The sequence below is a fragment of the Argopecten irradians genome, chromosome 5, assembly GCF_041381155.1.
Source record: "Argopecten irradians isolate NY chromosome 5, Ai_NY, whole genome shotgun sequence".
In the NCBI taxonomy this organism is placed as follows: Eukaryota; Metazoa; Mollusca; class Bivalvia; order Pectinida; family Pectinidae; genus Argopecten; species Argopecten irradians.
The window spans coordinates 18814920-18839468 of NC_091138.1; the positions used below are offsets into that span (position 1 = coordinate 18814920).

Sequence of the window (24549 nt, forward strand, 5' to 3'; positions counted from 1 at the left end):
AGGGATAATTTTGTTACGCAAATGCAGGAATCTGTGAAATGAAAATGGATAAAGATGTTTTCAAAAATGGGCATCATAATTTTCAGATAGCCATATCACTGATTGAAGACTTTATGTTTTTGTGTATGAACTATTGAATTCTATTATCTCACTTTGTAATAAAGTGACTACTTAGGTGCTCTCTATAGACTATATTGTGTTGTATAGCCATCAGGGAAATTTAATGCAAATGTCATGGTTGATTGACTTTTACCTGTGTTCTATTTTTAACCCCAGAGTGAGCAATAGAGGCGATTTCCTTTGTGACTTTTAAAAACATTTAGATAATGAAATTTGTTTCCATTTCAGTAATAACGTGGAAAGTTATATTAGCGAGGATGCCATGTAAAAATTATGACGGCCTTTTTTTGATAACAATGTTTAAAACAACTTTATCAGTTTTCATTTCACAGAATCCTGCATTTGCCTAACAAAATTATCCCTCAAATACAGGACTGTTACTCAAATGCAAGACTATCCTGCATATATGGGATAATCCCTATTGAGATTCCTCCTCTAGACTCTTTTATATTCGGATGTGAGAGACATCTATCAGACGTCCGAATATAAAAGAGTCTAGAGGAGGAATCTCAATAGGGATTATATATGGGAGTGTCCCCAACCTGTCTGATGCATACATTTTCATGTCTAAACAGCTAAAGAGTGAGACAATATCACTGACATCAAATATAATAAACACTGATCGATTTATTCCATCCTATTTGGTATTTGTGTCATGAAAATATCTTCTTAAATCTGTGGTGGTATCATTGGTAGGGTAGACCTAGACATGCCATTCTATGACTTAATATGTTGTCCAAACACAAAAAGGTGTACGAAATGGACATGCATGCAAAAAATGCAGTTTTCATTCACTCACACTGTGTTGGTGAACACTGAACAAATTAGGCAGTTTCCTTCAAAATATTAACAATGATAAATAGAAACAAATAGCAACCGTTTACGTTCACAAACAGTCGGAATGTCAAGTTACTTTAACACATGACTTTGTTTTTCGTCTTCCATTTTTTTTCCCTCAAATAAGTACCGGGAAGTAAATAAACCAAGTAGCCGAAATGTTACACCATATTTGATTGGTTTCCAGAAAAATATTATCCAATCAAATAAGCTTTTACATATTGCTGCGGTGTTGTTGAGGCGATGGCTGCATTAGTGGGATTTCAACATAGACTTTGAGACTATGTCTTTTAAAAGCAAAGATAACTTTGGCGTTGAGCATCCAAAAGTGACATATCCTACAGGTGTGCCAGCAGGTGTCAACAATGGATCCGTCAACTTTCAATCGCTTCTCACTGCCATCAGCAACTGTGCTGTGCCTCTGGTGCATCAACTCATCCAACAATCCCCATCACTGGTTCATGAAAAAGGTGTGGTTTATGGCCATTGGATATTAATCTATTATGGCATATACTAGTATAAATTGTTATTAAATTAGTATTGTATGATTTGAAAGCGTCTGAAAATGTGATCTGTCAATGTGGTGCCATATCAATTACTCAATAAATTATAAATTAACTGGTTGCTTATAGTCTCATGCACAGAAGCATCCACACTATTACAATACTAATGTTATTTTTCATTTACCAATAAAGATCATAAATCTAAAAAAAATGTTTTGTAAATTTGGTAACCTGAGACACAGTAACTGTCATGGTTGTCATGTGCCTATAGTACTAGTGTCGTCTGCAAATTAAGCACAAGAATCAAATACATGCATGTGTAACATGTAACAGGATACCTCCAAAGGTTTCTGACTGTCTGCTCTGTGTTGGTGGCTGTTTGATATTGATCCGCTTTCAGCAAGATATTAATGTAGCGGGATTTGACTGGGTCAATCATTGGTGACCAGGTAGCTCAGTCAGTAGAGAACTTGGCTAATGTTCGGAGGGTTCCGGGTTCGAATCCCGATCTGGCCGCTACATTTTCTCCTCTCCAGTTACAGAAGTGGCGCCCAACTAAATAACCCACAGTGGTGGTGTTTGGAAGGGTCTTGTATGTCTTCGAAGATGAAGACTTCGAGAAAGGAGTGAAGAGTAGCTATAGTGTAGCGGGATTGGACTGGGTCGATCATTGGTGACCAGGTAGCTTAGTCGGTAGAGCACTTGGCTAATGTTCAGAGGGCCCCATGTTACACTAACATAGAGAGATAACTACTGCAAGATCATTCTAATGAATTTCCTTGAATTACTTTTAAAGAGGGGTCAAACGAATCGAGATTAAACATTATAATTTGACAGTGGCATGTTTTGGTTTACATGCAACTATCCTTGCTTAGAAAATTGAATCAACTTGACCTGGCTGAGTTATATCAATGGTTTATGATGATGATGTACTGGTATAATATATTTCGATCATTAGGTATTTCAAAACATTTTTAAGACTTTTTTAGACTTTATATTATATACCCAGGTAATCTCTATTTATTGTAGATAAAAATCAGCAAAGAATTCAAACCTTGTAAAACATACTAGTACACATCTGTAATAGAGCCAGTCTTAAAGCAGTGACGGGCAATATTATTTGAACATTATGAGTGATCTAGCTAATTGTGAACTTTATCATACCCTTAATGTATTCCTTTAACCAGTCCAATTTTGTTAAGAAAAAATTTGTTTTTCTTCTCACCAAGCATTATCATATAGCTACTGTATCTTGCACTACATGTGACATAATTACAGTACCACTCAACCCTCTTTTCAATTTTACGTTTGCATCCATTCACAAGTATCAGAGGTGCTTATATAAAAATAAACATATACATAGTAGATTTCTAAAATTTAGATTGTGTGTTGTTCTTATCTTATCATTTGATTTCCAGGTTGGCATGGACAGACTGCCCTCCACAAAGCCTGTCTGATGGGTGACTGGTCCATATGTTTTCTGCTGCTGGAAGCTGGCTCAGACCCAAACGCTCTCAATGATTTTGATGAAACACCTGTCCACTATGCATGTAAGCGAGGATTGGCCTCTGTTGTCCACCTTCTTGTGCAGAGGAATGGGAACTTGAAGGCTACAGACAGGAACGGCCTGGGTGTCACCCACCACTGTTCTCAGACTGGCAGTGTGTAAGTCTCTACATCTAGTTAGGTTTCATCACTAGGTATATATACCTTATAAGCTTTTGCAGCGTATGCTGAAACAATGCTCAGTATATGCTGGCATCACATTGCAGGCTTTAAAGCATGCATGAATGTAGCATGTGCTGGCATGCTTTATTATAACACATGCTAAAACCATTCTTTATAAATCAAGATAAGAAAGAAACTTGATTGCAGCATGTAATGCAATGCAGTAGGAATTAAATAGTTTATATAATATATAACAGCTACATGAAGTCATTACAACCTTCCAGCAATGTAAACATTTTACAATTACCATCTCCTGATGAAGTTCACAATGATTGAACATGTTATGTTACTGTCTGTTTTCAGGTTTGTAATGCTGTATCTTGAAGCTCAAGGAATGGGTTTTAGTGAACTTGACAAAAACCTACAGACTCCCCTTCACATTGTATGTCAGTATGGACATGTAGATGCATTCAAATTTCTCACAAAAAATCAGGTATGCCATATCACCTTACAAATCATTTAGATGAAGTACAACAATAACCATCTACAGTACACAGTGTAAATACTATACGATCCAGTGTCAAACAAAGTTATTTAAGATTTGTACATGTAGTATTTTGTAGGTAGGATGTTCCGCTATATGCTTTTGGTACTAGTTATTTGACATTTATTTCATACTTTCGTGTTGAAACTTTAATTTTATTGAAAAATTTTTTTAATCTACCACAGCAATAGCTTTGCAAGGAAATTGAATGGGATGTTCAATGCTGTTTTTATTTATAAGTGTAAATGATTTGATGTTCCAGAGAAGTAACCTTGAGCAGCGTGACATTGATGGTAACACCCCCCTACATGTGGCAGCTAGAGAAGGCCAAAGTCTACTGACATGGCTTATTCTCAGTAAACAGAGGTATAGTGCTCTTCATGAGAGAAATAAGGCCGGATTTACACCGCTTGAACTCGCTAAACAACGGGATAAATATGGGTAAGTGTTCTATATAATTGATAATTTTCAATGATATGCAGCGATAACATGTCTCTTGCAATTTTCGTAAATGCATATCCCGCACAAATGTATATATATATCAATAATTGAAAAAAAATCATTATATTCATCATCAAAATTATTTACATGTTAAAAGTATATCATCAGAGTTGGATGTCACAAGGTCCTTCAGTTCTCTGAAATCTGACATTATGAATAAAGTTTGAAAGTGTATTGGAAATATAATATTTGAAAATAAAAACACCAGCATCCTGCACAAATGTACAGATATTCTTCATGTATTTGTATGAGACATCCAGGTCCTAACATAGTGTTTTCCTGTTGTTTATCAGCTTTGTTTACTCTCTTTGTAGCCATAAACAGTTGATCCCGGTTTTGGAGTACTACGCCAAACAGGACCAGTCTAAGGTCCCTGGTGGCCCCTGGGGCTTGTGGTACTCCCAGCTACTGATACCTGGCCTAACGTACGGAACTCTGGTGGCTGGTGTGTATCTGTCTGGTCTCCAGTATCAGACACTAGTCATCCTCGCAGGCATGCTGGTCTTCTTCTGGTACCTGATGAAAAACTACCACCGAATGTCTCATATATCCTGGTAAGTCACCAAGGTACATTATCTGTCTGGTATGTGTCTGTTATTCAGTGATGCATCCAAAGTCTCTTTTTTTCTGCAGCAACACAATATTTGTAAGAGACCAGATTTTATTGTTGAAAGGTTGTTTAATTGTCCACGTGACACACACAGTTACTTTAAGTATAACTGATAATTATTATATATTAGAAAAATTAAGTTTTCGACATTGTTTTAGATTCTTTCCTATCAAATGTTTTTATTGACATTAACCGAGACTGAAAGATTTGTCTTTAGGAATATTGATCCCTGCCATTTGGTTGTAATTATTATGATATTCCATTGAGAATATTCCATGTTGAATGAGAGTTGTCTCCCTGATTTCTATTAAAATTGTTGTCAGAGCAGATCTTAAGAGTTTTTGTTTAAGTTTTTTGTAACTAAGTCTAGTAAGATATTTGTGAAGTTATTAAGATGTTAATATTTTTGACTTTGTAGTTGGCCTTACCCGATCTACATTATTACGATGTTAATATTTTTGACTTTGTAGTTGGCCTTACCCGATCTACATTATTACGATGTTAATATTTTTGACTTTGTAGTTGGCCTTACCCGATCTACATTATTACGATGTTAATATTTTTGACTTTGTAGTTGGCCTTACCCGATCTACATTATTACGATGTTAATATTTTTGACTTTGTAGTTGGCCTTACCCGATCTACATTATTACGATGTTAATATTTTTGATTTTGTAGTTGGCCTTACCCGATCTACATTATTACGATGTTAATATTTTTGACTTTGTAGTTGGCCTGACCCGATCTACATTATTACGATGTTAATATTTTTGACTTTGTAGTTGGCCTTACCCGATCTACATTATTAAGATGTTAATCTTTTTGACTTTGTAGTTGGCTTAACCAGATCTACATTATTACGATGTTAATATTTTTGACTTTGTAGTTGGCCTGACCCGATCTACATTATTAAGATGTAATATTTTTGACTTTGTAGTTGGCCTAACCCGATCTACATTATTAAGATGTTAATATTTTTGACTTTGTAGTTGGCCTAACCCGATCTACATTATTAAGATGTTAATATTTTTGACTTTGTAGTTGGCCTAACCCGATCTACGCCGGAATGTTTGGAGCTGGAATATTCCATTCAACAGTACTTTACTTTGTGCAAATTCTGCCCTGTATCCTTTGAATCATGTTGAGTTTTCAATAGTATGGGTTATCTCCCTTACCCTTCTCGGTCAAGTGTATTTATTGATTCAGTTTCAGAAAACATGCATGGCCACATCTTAAAAGATCTTTGTTGAGAATCTATAATCTTGAAGGTGTTTTGCCCTTCACCTCCTATCGTAATGGAGGTATGTCTGCATTTGGATTGAATAAAAAGCTCAATCAGAGCACAGTCATTAGCTTGAAAAACATATCCAAATGACTAATGCAAGCTCTTTCTTTGTTTTCTATTGGCTATAGATACTAAAAACATATGTTTACTACATGTATACAGTTTATACCAGTGTCAAGTGTTTTGTATGTGCTGTTCAATTTTCATTTTCTTTCAAAAGATTTAACATTTTAATTGTTTTTTGATATTGCCAGTCTTGAAAATCTATGTTGAAATAAGACGACGCATATGACACATTACGGAATGTGTCATTTTTCATTACCTGATATTTTCATTAGGAAATTAATTCTATGAGTTAGCAAAAATTGGTATTGCTACACATTAAAGGGACAATTCACTCACGCTAATTCTTTTACATAACCAAGAAGCAAAATATGGCATAAATGTATTGTTCTACATTTCTTATGAAACATATAACATAAGATATTGACAAATTCCACGTCATTGTTTAGTATTTTAATTGATACCGTTGTAATTACAAATCGTTGATCAATACGATTAAGCAGGTACAATATGTACGCTGTACCAATATCCGAGCCAAAGTCACGCACGTTAAACAATTGAACTACATAACCACTGTGGAGGTGATATAATGATTTTTTAGGCAAGACAATTCACCAAATAAGGTAAACACACTTCTGTCAGAGCGATTTGAGCTGTTCTAGACAAAAGTAGCATTACTCTACGAGCAAGGGACTGGGTTCGGCATACAAGATATTCGACCACGATGTGTAATGGCGGACAGCGAGTGAGTTGAACATTTCACACGCATTTCACCACCATGGGATTTTCTGACATACCACAGTAAAACCGACTGATCTAATTTCCATTAGAACTGGGGGTTTTCCGATATATATACAAATTTTAATGTTCTTGTAGAATGAATTGTCCCTTTAAAAATATTATAAAAACATAATGGGGACTTTAACCATTCTTTTAGCTGCTACAGAAGGAATCTGTCTCAAATTTCAAATGTAGGCTCCCCATGCATGCCCCCTAGTTATGCATATAGCATTTTGGGACTAATTTGTCAACAATTTAATGTAGGCTCCCATGGGCCTTAGTTGTGCATATTGCAATTTTTTGTGACTGATCGAACAACAAGATAGCTGACAGGTTGTCATCTTGGATTTTGATTATCGGAAGTTTGTTACCGCTTTTTGTCAGAATGATTTAAGTACTGGAGGGACCATTCTTAGATTTGTGTACATAGGCTCCCCATGGCCTCATGTTTATTTGTTGGTTCCTCTTGGACTCCAGTGGTGGATATTGGTTTGGAATACAAATCGGACAAAAAGATGGCTGACTGGCAACTATCTTGGATTTTAATAGTTGAAGTTTGTTTATGCTATTTCTCATAAAATTCCAAGGAATCTCTCATATGTAGGTTCTTTTTTGTCCATACAGATTGTCCATTGCATTTTGTGAATGACAAGCATATAAAAGGTATTATGGAATTTGACACTTTCTCAGAAAGTACTGAAGAGGTCCAGCTTCCTCAAATTAAACATATCCTGAGTTCTGCATATCCATTTTGAAGGAACAAATCCCAGCACAACATTGCAGACAGTTGGCTTGTCTGACATACTCTGTAGGTCATTCTTTGATGGGTGTCAAGATCCCTCTGGGATTTTTTGTTCTTATTGATAACTTACTACACATATTAAAGATTCAAAATACTATTTTTGTGTAATAGCTGCAACAAATATCAAATTTTGCTTGAATTGGGTAAAAAAAAAAGCTTAAAGGGTTGAGCCTAGTTTGATTGCCACATAACTTTTGACAGACCTGATTTGATGTTCCTTTCATTAGTAAATAAAAATAGAGAGTTTTCCTTGTATCATTAAACATGATATCTGTTTAGTGATACACTACAGGCCCTCTGGGCCACTTGTATATTTTAACACTTCACAAATATTTTGAAAGATGCTGGCCACAAGAAAATTGATTGTGAGCTCATCAGACAAATAACTATGAAACAACAACAACAACAATAAAATATCACTTTGATAACGATGCATTAATTAACAATGTAGAGCACTATAATTGATTGTATCTGTCATGGCCACAGTTTCTAGGTACATGTATATGTATATCGTGTAAAAACAGCTGAGCTTTGGGAGGCTATTTGATAAGCCGATTGACATGAAAGAGATGTTTACTAGCAGATTTTTGTTTGTGTTGTGTTGTATGTGTACTGTACTTATCAATAGCGTATGTCAGCACACTTAAAAATCAAATCTTTACTTATCTAAAAAAAAAACCTGAATGAAAATATTATGATATATGTTGATTTAAATGATTGCATGCAGCATTTAAATCTAATACTTGGCAAATTTTGAAATGTCATATCATGATCAAATTCCTAATGATAGTTAAACAAATTCGAATGACTCAATATATATCATTTTCATCTTACATGAATGTGAAACTTCTGATGTTTTTATCTTTAAACTGAAGAGTAAAACCCCTAGAATTTATAATGTATAGCTTGTCATCAGAATATGCATACAAATGCCCAAGTATACACTTTCATAGGCCTTAGGTTTCTTTAAAAAATGATTTTATCAACTTTGTTTTTAATTAAAATTCATTAGTCTGGAGTCCCTGGTGTACTGTTCCTAATTAGCAAAAGAAACATTAATGGTTCGTTATTGATATCATTTTACTACATTTCACTATAGGATTGCAGGGAGATAATGAGAAATGATTTTAATATCCTCCTTTAATGGACATAATTAAGCTGATTTCCACCCAAATGATACAGTTACATCTGGTATAATGATTTTATCCTATTAGCACTGGATAATGATGGACCATCAATCAGAGGATGGATTTAATATTGTTCTATAGCACTTGGCCAACCTTTAAGCACCGTTCTACTAAACAGCTATTGATTTAGCCATTGTAGATTGAATCTTTAAAAAAAATACAACCGTGTTATTACATGTCCTTTGTCATTATGGAATTGTATTAACAGCTGATGAGCTCTGATGTATTCAGTATTTCATAGTTATTAACAAGGTTTTCAGGGACAGTATAAAAAGCATTAAATACACAAATGAGGGGATTCCTTTGAAATGTTGTATAGAAATATGTTTTACTTCACAATACCTGGTATAAGTATAAGCATTATTTACCACTAACTTAGGTAACTACAATGAGTATTCATTTCACATGAGATTATATGAAACGAGGCTTAATTAGAAGGTTTTATTTTGCGTGCCTTGGTGAGCAAAAATCAAAACTTCAAGATGAGTTTCATAAAATCTCATATGAAATGAACACAAAATATGCTCTTTATTACATAATTACAACAATCTAGATTTCCAAGACTTTTAATGCCAAAACATGCTTCAAAAATCTAGCGGAGACAGCTGTTTTGTCACACTGTCCTCGAATCCTGAAGTCATGTCATTTTTCTTGACATAATTTAATATTGTTTCTGTCATGATGTCATTGCATCATATTGCTTTCTGTTCGAAGATTAAACAATTGCAAATCCAAAATTGACATAGCCCTTAGTGCCAGACAAAACGGCTCATTCCAGCAGAATATTGTGTTCCATAATGCATTTAAGGTAAAAAAACATCCAGATCTTACCGCAACATTCCGCATTTTAGAACACCAGTATCTCTCTCTATGATTATCCTTGATAGTAAATATTTACACAGGTACATTATACTTTGCATGTGTATGATTATCCTTGATAGTAAATATTTACACAGGTACATTATACTTTACATGTGTATGATTATCCTTTACATGTGTATGATTATCCTTTACATGTGTATGGTTATCATTTACATGTGTGTGATTATCATTTACATGTGTGTGATTATCATTTACATGTGTGTGATTATCATTTACATGTGTATGAGTATACTTTACATCCTTTACATGTGTATGGTTATCATTTACATGTGTGTGATTATCATTTACATGTGTGTGATTATCATTTACATGTGTGTGATTATCATTTACATGTGTATGATTATCCTTTACATGTGTATGGTTATCATTTACATGTGTGTGATTATCATTTACATGTGTATGGTTATCATTTACATGTGTGTGATTATCATTAACATGTGTATGGTTATCATTTACATGTGTGTGATTATCATTTACATGTGTGTGATTATCCTTTACATGTGTATGATTATCCTTTACATGTGTATGAGTATACTTTACATCCTTTACATGTGTATGATTATCCTTTACATGTGTATGGTTATCATTTACATGTGTGTGATTATCATTTACATGTGTATGATTATCCTTTACATGTGTATGATTATCCTTTACATGTGTATGATTATACTTTACATGTGAATGATTATACTTTACATGTGTATGGTTATCCTTTACATGTGTATGGTTATCATTTACATGTGTGTGTGATTATCATTTACATGTGTATGATTATCCTTTACATGTGTATGATTATCCTTTACATGTGTATGATTATACTTTACATGTGTATGATTATACTTTACATGTGTGTGATTATCCTTTACATGTGTATGGTTATACTTTACATGTGTATGATTATACTTTACATGTGTATGATTATACTTTACATGTGTGTGATTATACTTTACATGTGTATGGTTATCCTTTACATGTGTATGGTTATCATTTACATGTGTGTGATTATCATTTACATGTGTATGATTATACTTTACATGTGTATGATTATCCTTTACATGTGTATGATTATACTTTACATGTGTATGATTATACTTTACATGTGTGTGATTATCCTTTACATGTGTATGGTTATACTTTACATGTGTATGATTATCCTTTACATGTGTGTGATTATCCTTAACATGTGTGTGATTATCCTTTACATGTGTGTGATTATACTTTACATGTGTATGATTATACTTTACATGTGTGTGGTTATCATTTACATGTGTATGGTTATCCTTTACATGTGTATGATTATACTTTACATGTGTATGATTATACTTTACATGTGTGTGATTATCATTTACATGTGTATGGTTATACTTTACATGTGTATGATTATCCTTTACATGTGTGTGATTATCCTTAACATGTGTGTGATTATCCTTTACATGTGTGTGATTATACTTTACATGTGTGTGATTATCCTTTACATGTGTATGATTATCCTTTACATGTGTATGATTATCCTTTACATGTGTATGATTATCCTTTACATGTGTGTGATTATCCTTTACATGTGTATGATTATACTTTACATGTGTATGGTTTATACTTTACATGTGTATGATTATCCTTTACATGTGTATGATTATCCTTTACATGTGTATCATTATCCTTTACATGTGTATGATTATCCTTTACATGTGTGTGATTATCCTTTACATGTGTATGATTATCCTTTACATGTGTATGGTTATACTTTACATGTGTATGATTATCCTTTACATGTGTATGATTATACTTTACATGTGTATGGTTATCCTTTACATGTGTATGGTTATCATTTACATGTGTGTGATTATCATTTACATGTGTATGATTATACTTTACATGTGTATGATTATACTTTACATGTGTATGAGTATACTTTACATGTGTGTGATTATCCTTTACATGTGAATCATTATCCTTTACATGTGTATGATTATACTTTACATGTGTATGGTTATCCTTTACATGTGTATGGTTATCATTTACATGTGTGTGATTATCATTTACATTTGTGTATGATTATACTTTACATGTGTGTGATTATCCTTTACATGTGTATGATTATCCTTTACATGTGTATGATTATACTTTACATGTGTATGAGTATACTTTACATGTGTGTGATTATCCTTTACATGTGAATCATTATCCTTTACATGTGTGTGATTATCCTTTACATGTGTGTGATTATCATTTATATGTGTATGATTATCCTTTACATGTGTATGATTATCCTTTACATGTGTATGATTATACTTTACATGTGTATGATTATACTTAACATGTGTGTGATTATCCTTTACATGTGTATGATTATCCTTTACATGTGTGTGATTATCCTGTACATGTGTATGATTATACTTTACATGTGTGTGATTATCCTTTACATGTGTGTGATTATCCTTTACATGTGTGTGATTATCCTTTACATGTGAATCATTATCCTTTGGTGTGATTATCATGTGTGTGATTATCCTTTACATGTGTATGATTATACTTTACATGTGTGTGATTATCCTTTACATGTGTATGATTATACTTTACATGTGTATGATTATACTTTACATGTGTATGATTATACTTTACATGTGTATGATTATACTTTACATGTGTATGATTATCCTTTACATGTGTATGATTATCCTTTACATGTGTATGATTATCCTTTACATGTGTATGATTATCCTTTACATGTGTGTGATTATCCTTTACATGTGTATGATTATACTTTACATGTGTATGATTATACTTAACATGTGTATGAGTATACTATACATGTGTGTGATTATCCTTTACATGTGAATCATTATCCTTTACATGTGTGTGATTATCCTTTACATGTGTATGATTATCCTTTACATGTGTATGATTATACTTTACATGTGTGTGATTATCCTTTACATGTGTGTGATTATACTTTACATGTGTGTGATTATCCTTTACATGTGAATCATTATCCTTTACATGTGTATGATTATCCTTTACATGTGTATGATTATCCTTAACATGCGTGTGATTATCCTTTACATGTGTGTGATTATCCTTTACATGTGTGTGATTATCCTTTACATGTGTGTGATTATCATTTATATGTGTATGATTATCCTTTACATGTTTATGATTATCCTTTACATGTGTATGATTATACTTTACATGTGTATGATTATACTTAACATGTGTGTGATTATCCTTTACATGCGTATGATTATCCTTTACATGTGTGTGATTATCCTTTACATGTGTGTGATTATCCTTTACATGTGTGTGATTATCCTTTACATGTGTGTGATTATCCTTTACATGTGAATCATTATCCTTTACATGTGTGTGATTATCCTTTACATGTGTATGATTATACTTTACATGTGTGTGATTATTATTTACATGTGTATGATTATACTTTACATGTGTATGATTATACTTTACATGTGTATGATTATACTTTACATGTGTATGATTATCCTTTACATGTGTATGATTATCCTTTACATGTGTATGATTATACTTTACATGTGTATGATTATACTTTACATGTGTGTGTGATTATCCTTTACATGTGTTATGGTTATACTTTACATGTGTATGATTATACTTTACATGTGTATGATTATACTTTACATGTGTGTGATTATACTTTACATGTGTATGGTTATCCTTTACATGTGTATGGTTATCATTTACATGTGTGTGATTTATCATTTACATGTGTATGATTATACTTTACATGTGTATGATTATCCTTTACATGTGTATGATTATACTTTACATGTGTATGATTATACTTTACATGTGTGTGATTATCCTTTACATGTGTATGGGTTATACTTTACATGTGTATGATTATCCTTTACATGTGTGTGATTATCCTTTACATGTGTATGGTTATACTTTACATGTGTATGATTATCATTTACATGTGTATGATTATCCTTTACATGTGTATGATTATCCTTTACATGTGTATGATTATACTTTACATGTGTATGATTATACTTTACATGTGTGTGATTATCATTTACATGTGTATGGTTATACTTTACATGTGTATGATTATCCTTTACATGTGTGTGATTATCCTTTACATGTGTATGATTATCCTTTACATGTGTATGGTTATACTTTACATGTGTATGATTATCCTTTACATGTGTATGATTATACTTTACATGTGTATGGTTATCCTTTACATGTGTATGGTTATCATTTACATGTGTGTGATTATCATTTACATGTGTATGATTATACTTTACATGTGTATGATTATACTTTACATGTGTATGAGTATACTTTACATGTGTGTGATTATCCTTTACATGTGAATCATTATCCTTTACATGTGTATGATTATACTTTACATGTGTATGGTTATCCTTTACATGTGTATGGTTATCATTTACATGTGTGTGATTATCATTTACATGTGTATGATTATACTTTACATGTGTGTGATTATCCTTTACATGTGTATGATTATCCTTTACATGTGTATGATTATACTTTACATGTGTATGAGTATACTTTACATGTGTGTGATTATCCTTTACATGTGAATCATTATCCTTTACATGTGTGTGATTATCCTTTACATGTGTGTGTGATTATCATTTATATGTGTATGATTATCCTTTACATGTGTATGATTATCCTTTACATGTGTATGATTATACTTTACATGTGTATGATTATACTTAACATGTGTGTGATTATCCTTTACATGTGTATGATTATCCTTTACATGTGTGTGATTATCCTTTACATGTGTGTGATTATCCTTTACATGTGTGTGATTATCCTTTACATGTGTGTGATTATCCTTTACATGTGAATCATTATCCTTTACATGTGTGTGATTATCCTTTACATGTGTATGATTATACTTTACATGTGTGTGATTATCCTTTACATGTGTATGATTATACTTTACATGTGTATGATTATACTTTACATGTGTATGTGTATATTATACTTTACATGTGTATGATTATACTTTACATGTGTATGATTATCCTTTACATGTGTATGATTATCCTTTACATGTGTATGATTATCCTTTACATGTGTATGATTATCCTTTACATGTGTGTGATTATCCTTTACATGTGTATGATTATCCTTTACATGTGTATGATTATACTTAACATGTGTATGAGTATACTATACATGTGTGTGATTATCCTTTACATGTGAATCATTATCCTTTACATGTGTGTGATTATCCTTTACATGTGTATGATTATCCTTTACATGTGTGTGATTATCCTTTACATGTGTATGATTATCCTTTACATGTGTATGATTATACTTTACATGTGTGTGATTATCCTTAACATGTGTGTGATTATACTTTTACATGTGTGTGATTATCCTTTACATGTGAATCATTATCCTTTACATGTGTATGATTATCCTTTACATGTGTATGATTATCCTTTACATGTGTATGATTATCCTTTACATGTGTATGGTTATACTTTACATGTGTATGATTATCCTTTACATGTGTATGATTATCCTTAACATGTGTGTGATTATCCTTTACATGTGTGTGATTATCCTTTACATGTGTCTGATTATCCTTTACATGTGTATGATTATCATTTATATGTGTATGATTATCCTTTACATGTTTATGATTATCCTTTACATGTGTATGATTATACTTTACATGTGTATGATTATACTTAACATGTGTGTGATTATCCTTTACATGCGTATGATTATCCTTTACATGTGTGTGATTATCCTTTACATGTGTGTGATTATCCTTTACATGTGTGTGATTATCCTTTACATGTGTGTGATTATCCTTTACATGTGTATGATTATCCTTTACATGTGTGTGATTATCCTTTACATGTGTATGATTATCCTTTACATGTGTATGATTATCCTTTACATGTGTATGATTATCCTTTACATGTGTATGATTATCCTTTACATGTGTATGATTATCCTTTACATGTGTATGATTATCCTTTACATGTGTATGATTATCCTTTACATGTGTATGATTATCCTTTACATGTGTATGATTATCCTTTACATGTGTATGATTATCCTTTACATGTGTATGATTATCCTTTACATGTGTATGATTATCCTTTACATGTGTATGATTATCCTTTACATGTGTATGATTATCCTTTACATGTGTGTGATTATCCTTTACATGTGTATGATTATCCTTTACATGTGTATGATTATCCTTTACATGTGTATGATTATCCTTTACCATGTGTGTGATTATACTTTACATGTGTTGTTATCCTTTACATGTGTGTGATTATCCTTTACATGTGTATGATTATCCTTTACATGTGTATGATTATCCTTTACATGTGTATGATTATCCTTTACATGTGTGTGATTATCCTTTACATGTGTGTGATTATCTTTTACATGTGTGTGATTATCCTTTACATGTGTGTGATTATCCTTTACATGTGTGTGATTATCCTTTACATGTGTGTGATTATCCTTTACATGTGTGTGATTATCCTTTACATGTGTATGATTATCCTTTACATGTGTGTGATTATCCTTTACATGTGTGTGATTATCCTTTACATGTGTGTGATTATCCTTTACATGTGTATGATTATCCTTTACATGTGTATGATTATCCTTTACATGTGTATGATTATCCTTTACATGTGTGTGATTATCCTTTACATGTGTGTGATTATCCTTTACATGTGTATGATTATCCTTTACATGTGTATGATTATCCTTTACATGTGTATGATTATCCTTTACATGTGTGTGATTATCCTTTACATGTGTATGATTATCCTTTACATGTGTATGATTATCCTTTACATGTGTGTGATTATCCTTTACATGTGTATGATTATCCTTTACATGTGTATGTATGATTATCCTTTACATGTGTATGGTTATCCTTTACATGTGTATGATTATCCTTTACATGTGTGTGATTATCCTTTACATGTGTGTGATTATCCTTTACATGTGTGTGATTATCCTTTACATGTGTGTGATTATCCTCTTACATGTGTATGATTATCCTTTACATGTGTATGATTATCCTTTACATGTGTATGATTATCCTTTACATGTGTGTGATTATCCTTTACATGTGTATGATTATCCTTTACATGTGTGTGATTATCCTTTACATGTGTGTGATTATCCTTTACATGTGTGTGATTATCCTTTACATGTGTGTGATTATCCTTTACATGTGTGTGATTATCCTTTACATGTGTATGATTATCCTTTACATGTGTGTGATTATCCTTTACATGTGTATGATTATCCTTTACATGTGTATGATTATCCTTTACATGTGTATGATTATCCTTTACATGTGTATGATTATCCTTTACATGTGTGTGATTATCCTTTACATGTGAATCATTATCCTTTACATGTGTATGATTATCCTTTACATGTGAATCATTATCCTTTACATGTGAATGATTATCCTTTACATGTGTATGATTATCCTTTACATGTGTATGATTATCCTTTACATGTGTATGATTATCCTTTACATGTGTATGATTATCCTTTACATGTGTGTGATTATCCTTTACATGTGTATGATTATCCTTTACATGTGTATGATTATCCTTTACATGTGTATGATTATCCTTTACATGTGTATGATTATCCTTTACATGTGTATGATTATCCTTTACATGTGTATGATTATACTTTACATGTGTATGATTATCCTTTACATGTGTATGATTATCCTTTACATGTGTATGATTATCCTTTACATGTGTATGATTATCCTTTACATGTGTATGATTATCCTTTACATGTGTATGATTATCCTTTACATGTGTATGATTATCCTTTACATGTGTATGATTATACTTTACATGTGTATGATTATCCTTTACATGTGTATGATTATACTTTACATGTGTATGATTATCCTTTACATGTGTATGATTATCCTTTACATGTGTATGATTATCCTTTACATGTGTATGATTATCCTTTACATGTGTATGATTATCCTTGACGACCACCAGATACCTACTACCACAACATGGTGACTGTGGTGTGTTTAGCACTGCTAAGTTGTCTACTTTACTTCTACTACAAAGTCCTCACCGTTGAGCCAGGTACGTGTTCATATAGATTGATTAGTTTTACCAAAAAAAACCCAGAAAATCAGATTAAATATTTACTGAGGATATACAATCATTGAATGTTAGAGAGTACAATATAATTATTATAAAAGTACAGGCTGTTATTACTATATATTTACAAGCTAATTACAAAAAAACAGAGAGTTTGGATGGTAATCTGATTATAACGTAACATTTTATTGAATTCATAGGCATTGTTGTACTGTATTGCCTACCACAATACCAGGGGAAAAAAACATTAAATTTTAATTTGGAGTGACTGTGATGATATTCTAAATGATTATATAATAGATTAGCTTGAGTAATTAAAGATGGACTGGATCATTTGTCTATGGAAATAAATTAAGAGAAAAGGACATTTCTTCATCTTTATATCAGGGCTGAGATCTTCAATACCAGTATAAAATTTATACTACAAATGGTATTGTATGTACTAATGTCTATCTTTAGGGAGGAGGGTTACAGTATTTAGTGATAATTTTAGGTAGATTTATGAATTTCTAGGACTTCATACTATAATCTGAATTTTCAGTTTACATGAATGAAAAAAATGTAATACAGTACTTGACACTGTGTATTGTTGTACAATAGGTCGGGTGACACAGTCTATCCTTGACAAGGAGACCGGGAAGCCCATGACTATAGTCGATCTATGTATTCCTCATCGTAAGATTGACCTGCTGTGTGTCCACTGTAATGTAAGTATAGACCCAATCATATTTCATGGGCGGAGGAAAGTTTCCTCGTACTCAATGTTAACTTTCACTTCTGCTGATGAGAACTATGTAAGGCGAGGGGGACAGGGGGAGTACACTTAGGAATTAAAACACACACAATAAATTATCAAATAGAATCCAATAAATAAAGTGTTTTAAACTGATGGCCTCATTTGTACCCATTTAGTTTAATAAGCTATGAATTCTCTTTACTATTCTATTCAGTACTTTCTATGAAAATATAAGATTCTTGTTCTTGATAGTCAGTTTTACATTGGTGGTGATGTTCTGACATATTACCACTAGCACTAGCCTCTTGGTCACAAGTTTGAGTCCCATGTGGGTCAGTAGCCAGGAACTGATCACTGTTTTTTCTCTTAGTACTCCGGCTTTCCTCCACTAACAAACCTGACACCTCATTAAATGATCCTGGCCATTAATCGGACGTTTTGAAACTGATAATAAATAATTTTCCATCACCTTTAGTATTGTAATGATCAAAGGATGTTAATTTGTACATAACACATGACTTTGTAAGAAATAGTCTTATGATAAGGTGACGGGTTGTCATCGTACAACAAATGGGTTAGTAGTAGGATATTGGGCGGGTGATTGAAGGTCACCACATACATAAAATACCATTGTGTTACAATGTCTGAAGCTTAGAAATTAATTTCTCTGAAATCCCTGTTGTTTGTTTATTTTTACAGATTGTAATATCTTTGTTTATATTTACAAATTGTAATATTTTAAAATCTCTGTTTATATTTAAAGATTGTAAAATCTCTGTTTATATTTACAGATTGTAAGATCTCTTTTATATTTACAGATTGTAAGATCTCCCCTTACCAAGCACTGTAAGTTATGTGAGAAGTGCTACCATCAGATGGACCATCATTGCCTTTTCTTGCTCCGCTGCATTGCCAAAGACAACCGCACCATGTTTGTGTGGTTCATCACGTTTGTGATGATGTGTATGTTGATTTTCCTGGTCCAGATTGGCCTGTACTGTTCCATCATATATCCCGATAAGGCGGTCGGAGCCATGCTGTATTACATGTTCTGGTCGGACGGCTGGGTTTTCTCCATGGCTGTTATGAACATTGGCTCCCTAATTTGGGGCATGAACTTGCTGAGATACCAACTGAACCTTGTATCTAAAGGTTACACCACAGTATTCCGGGGCAGTGAGAGCATTCTAACCTCTAACGAGCGTCTGTTGAACATCATGTACTTTCTGCTAGGGTATGAACCATTTGCTCAGGATCCATTATTTTGTGCGCAGTATGCTGTCTGAGGGCATACAGATAATTCAAAAAATGTTTAAACTGGAAATGCTTTATTACTGGTGATTGTAATTGTATATGACAGAGTTATCTGTCCTTGTGGTTAGGTACTGATTGTTTATGAGGGCAACATAATATTTTTCAAAGAATAATACATAATTTTCATTCCCAAATTAATTAAGTCATAGTCATTACCAACCCACAAGGGAAGATAACTCTGTAATATGCAATACACAAGATGAATTGTGTTGTTATGGTTACCTGCTGATTGTTGCCAGGGTACAAGTGAAGTGTTTTCGTTACAAATTAAGTTATAACTGCCAGTATGAACAAGTAGTTGATGCCAGTACAGAAATGGACTGGTTTTAATGATGTGATGTCTGTTTTATCTCTGTCGGAATAAAAATGAATTTCTGTGTTGGACAACAATATGTAATCAATACATGTGTAGAAATGTGCCCTTACAATATCTACAAAGATTGTACTACAAGTGTACTGTGCCAAAACTTACAGAATCAGCATCTCAGTCTTTACATTACCCGGTATAAAGTTTTATTTCTGAAAAATCTCAAAGTCATTATGATGGGATCAACTACGCTAATTAAGCTCATAACTTTTTCTTTAGTCCATGGCATCATAGTATAAAGTGGAGCGTAGATTTTGTATTTGTGTGTATTTGTTAGTGTTTTATATGATTTTTCTAGGTTCCTTTAGGAATACCTTGACAAAAAAATTGTTTTTGTGCTACAAGTACATGACTGGTGTTTTTGCATCTAAAATTTATTTCTTATTTACTTTTTAAAGCTTTAGGTTGTGTTCTTGCCATGACTGACTCTGTAACTGACCATAATTATTAGTGTTAATATTTGTATGTATATTTATAAACAGATGTATGTATATACTCATATAAAGTATATATATATCTTGAACTGGACACAAATTAGTAAACATATGTAAAATACTTTTTTTTTAAAAACAGGAAATTTAAATTCTTGTTCGGGTTTAACATTTGTATACCTAGTAGTAGGCATTGTTTGGAATTATATATTTTTTTTAGATTGATTTCAATTTCAGGGCTCTTTTTTTTCTATGAAACCTTTCCTTTTTATGTAGGTTCTTTCCAAGTTGGTTAATACCATTAACAAGGATACCTTTTCTCCATTGCTCAAATCATCCATTGCTATCATGTTTTATCCGTCATCAAGAATGTCTTGCATAATTCTTTCTTCTTTTTGAAAACGACATTAACAAAGCAATAGATATGAAGAGTTACAGATAAGTTTGAAAATGGAGCCAACTAATCAAGATTTACAGAGTTGTTGCCCTTTGTACTTTTATTTCCATTGAACCTGCAAATTGAGAAGAATGGCAGATTCTTACAGTGTAATAATAAACACAAATACTGAAGACTCTATACAAGATTTCATCAAGCAAAATCGGCCACATTTAATATATCCAAATTTATTTGATGAATGATAAAAAGGTCCAATGATAAATGATTAATGAAAAAGGTCCACGGGTCTTTGGGATAAAACTCTTGGAAACTACCATATAGCTAGTTATTTACACAGGATAAAATGTACATGATTTTAACTAAAAATGGTAGAGTCAAATTTTGTTGTTTTCAAATATTCACAATCTGGCTTTCAGGGTTTATATGACTCAATCATTTCTCATTATTTATTTCATGATCAAAGCCATGTCTCATAAAAATCAGGTATACAGTATATATAAATGTATGATATTTATCTTAAGGTCAGTGCAGTGTCTGTATTGCTGGGAAAATAATTACTTTTTATTTTCATTCCACCAATTTTAATCACTGCTGTGGAAAAACACTAATTTACGTAGTGGGAGAATTTTTCTTCCATGGCTATATACCTGCATTATTTTGTTTTCATTATCAACTACAGGTTTATAATATTGTACATCCCTGGTGTACACCATGTTACAGAGGCTGCACAGATGTGGCATTTACAAAACGGCAGGCATTAATATCAAATAATTCCTTTTAATTTTATATATATACATAACCATGATTTGTAATCTGTGATATAATCTTTCCTCAACTTTTTATTTTCCTTTGCAATCTGTTCCAATCATGTAGATTGGATTAACTCATTCACCCCTGAAAATACATTTAGGCTCTTCTACATCAAAGACTAGACTAGTCTATTATGAAATTTCAGGGGTGAATAACACTGTTGATATATGTTTTATTTTCTCCTTATAGATATACAACTACTGACCGCTGTACATGTACCAGTGTTGTACTATGGTATGTTGTTTTGTGGCGTTCCCTTCATGGTCACCAAATCTGTGATTATATGGATATAACAGTGTGAGAGTGAATGATGGTCGATCATAAAATGTTAGGCTAACCTATAGGCTGAAAGTACTAAAAAAACAATTATTTAAAACATTCAGTTAGCAGTTATTTGGTTTTAGAGGTGAAGTGAGGTGTTTTTATCTATAATAAAAGTCGATTTAAAAGAGAGCTACCTCAAATATCTAGGTAAAGGTGAAACCCAAAGGTAAATTTCAGGTTTAACGTGATCATAATTCTGTGAATCTAGGTCAAGGTCATTACTGAGGAAAGTTATTCAGATTTAGGTAATTTCTAGATTTATGCCATTACATGGACAGTAATCACTCTCATCTGCTAGCATCAGTGAAGGACGGTTACCCTGATATTTCCTCCTTTAACGCTGATGTCGATAGGATGTCTACATCATAGTACATGTAGTTAGATGTAAAGGTCAATTTGTAGTGCTAGAGCTACACTTATATTTGTTGATACCATGCAATTGTGTTAGTATGTGTAGGTGAAGTGTTTAGAGAATGTTTGAATAAGATTCACCGATGAACATATAAAACAAAAAGGGGTGATTGTAATATGTGGTATATTATTTAGGGTGGAAATGTGTGTTTGTATGAGTTAGATGAGGTTTGATGTACATCATTATAAATACATTGATAACTGGTCTAAGTAAATGTATCATAGATACATTGTTCAGTATTTAAAGAACCAGATCTGAGACTTAAATGGGATATTATCCTGAAACTGTACTGCAATTCATATATAAATTTATATATAGCCTGTACTTATGGATGTGATCATAAGAAATCTCAATAAAATCATGATGTGTGCATTATGTTGTACTTATGTTTATGATAGATTATTGGGACTAAACATCATTATAGAAATTTTAGGATAAGATGTGTCTGTACAGAAGGCATATACAAAGGTAATACAATAGGTTTTCTGGAACAAATAATCATACCTTGTCTTCACTCCATTGCCAATAACCATGAAACACTTATAAGGAATTTGATGTATTTCTTTCAGTGCCACATGTGCTACCTTGAATATCACCTTGACCTACTTTAATAGATTTATATTTACCTTCACACTGATCTGAATGGAAATGTTACCCCAAGCCCTCCACCTCTGGGTCACAAGTTCTACCCCATGTGGGACAGTTCCCAGATACAGACCGTTAAATGATCCAGACTACTAAAGGAAATAGTTTTTGGAAATCCTTTTCAATTTGGAGTTTAAATTGATTTCTTAATATATCCTTCATAACCAACCAAATATGTAATAAGCTGTACATGTTTCTCTCTAATTTTGATCAGAATCATTACTTAAAGATGCTCCACCGCTGACAAATGGTATTTTTTCACTATGAAAAACAGGAGCAGACGATTAAGTATTTTTCTTCAGTTACAAAAGTTACTTACTTTACACCATTACCACCATTGAAAAGTTTGAGCTCCTAATTTTACTTCAAGTTAAAAATATGAAAAATAATTAATTGCATCCCGAAAAAAATCCGTACCACTTATATGAAATGAACTACTGAATGCGCATGTACCAAAGGCAAAATAAATTATTTTATATTATTTTTTGTGTTAATTAGACTATTATATACACGATTAAACACCAATTATTGTTCAAATGATGAATATCATTTTTGGTCTGTCGGCGGTGGAGCATCTTTAAGTAACAAAACATGAAACATGTTAAATCAGTGCTATAAACTTTGTAAATCTATTATATCCCTAGCTAACAAGCATTAAACACTGTTGCTATGTGTAGATTACTACTACCCTAACCAAAATGTCAACGCCCTTTGTATTTTATACTTTGATATACTTACGTTTAATTAGGCCTACTACAAGATGTAACTGAACAATGTGTACTGAAGGTAGCATACCTACTGACTGATTATACTGCATGTTGATTTAGAACTGATTGTTATATTTTGATACTTCCCATTATTAAAGGGCCACTACCTTTCCGAAACGGCTTTTAATTTTTGAAATAGGAATGTAAAACGAGATCAATAATTTTGTAGAGTCGCAGAAGTTATTAGCTATACGTTTACTAGCACACTTATCATCATCATCAGAACTGTTTAATTAGAATAAATAAAATGTTAATTTTCATAACGCGGGTCGTTTTATGTTTCCCGCCGTCGTCCTAAATGCCGCGCGGTAGTTGACTATCACTGCGCCAGACGGCAAAACAGCGAAAAGAATCTCCACTGTTATCGTACATTAGACAGGAAATTTTGCATATGTTTGGTGTTGTAAC

At 32.4% G+C, this 24549-nt stretch overlaps 1 protein-coding gene across 1 annotated transcript; it reads left to right on the plus strand.

The window, feature by feature from the left end:
• The first annotated feature begins 1191 nt into the window (after positions 1-1191).
• Positions 1192-23099, plus strand: LOC138323112 (putative ZDHHC-type palmitoyltransferase 5). Its single transcript, XM_069267468.1, has 9 exons — positions 1192-1427; positions 2879-3125; positions 3492-3621; positions 3935-4113; positions 4488-4727; positions 5825-5907; positions 17828-17920; positions 18539-18645; positions 19493-23099. The coding sequence occupies exons 1-9, from the start codon at positions 1241-1243 to the stop codon at positions 19958-19960; spliced, it is 1734 nt and encodes a 577-aa protein (XP_069123569.1). The 5' UTR covers positions 1192-1240; the 3' UTR covers positions 19961-23099.
• Positions 23100-24549: the final 1450 nt, after the last annotated feature.

What these genes read in the sequence shown, in the direction of transcription:
- LOC138323112 (XM_069267468.1), top strand. Translation starts at nt 1,241, where the DNA reads ATGTCTTTTAAAAGCAAAGATAACTTTGGCGTTGAGCATCCAAAAGTG. An exon ending in ATCACTGGTTCATGAAAAAG is followed by an intron (nt 1,428 to 2,878) that starts GTGTGGTTTATG and finishes TTTGATTTCCAG; the next exon opens with GTTGGCATGGACAGACTGCC. An exon ending in CGAATGTCTCATATATCCTG is followed by an intron (nt 4,728 to 5,824) that starts GTAAGTCACCAA and finishes TTGACTTTGTAG; the next exon opens with TTGGCCTAACCCGATCTACG.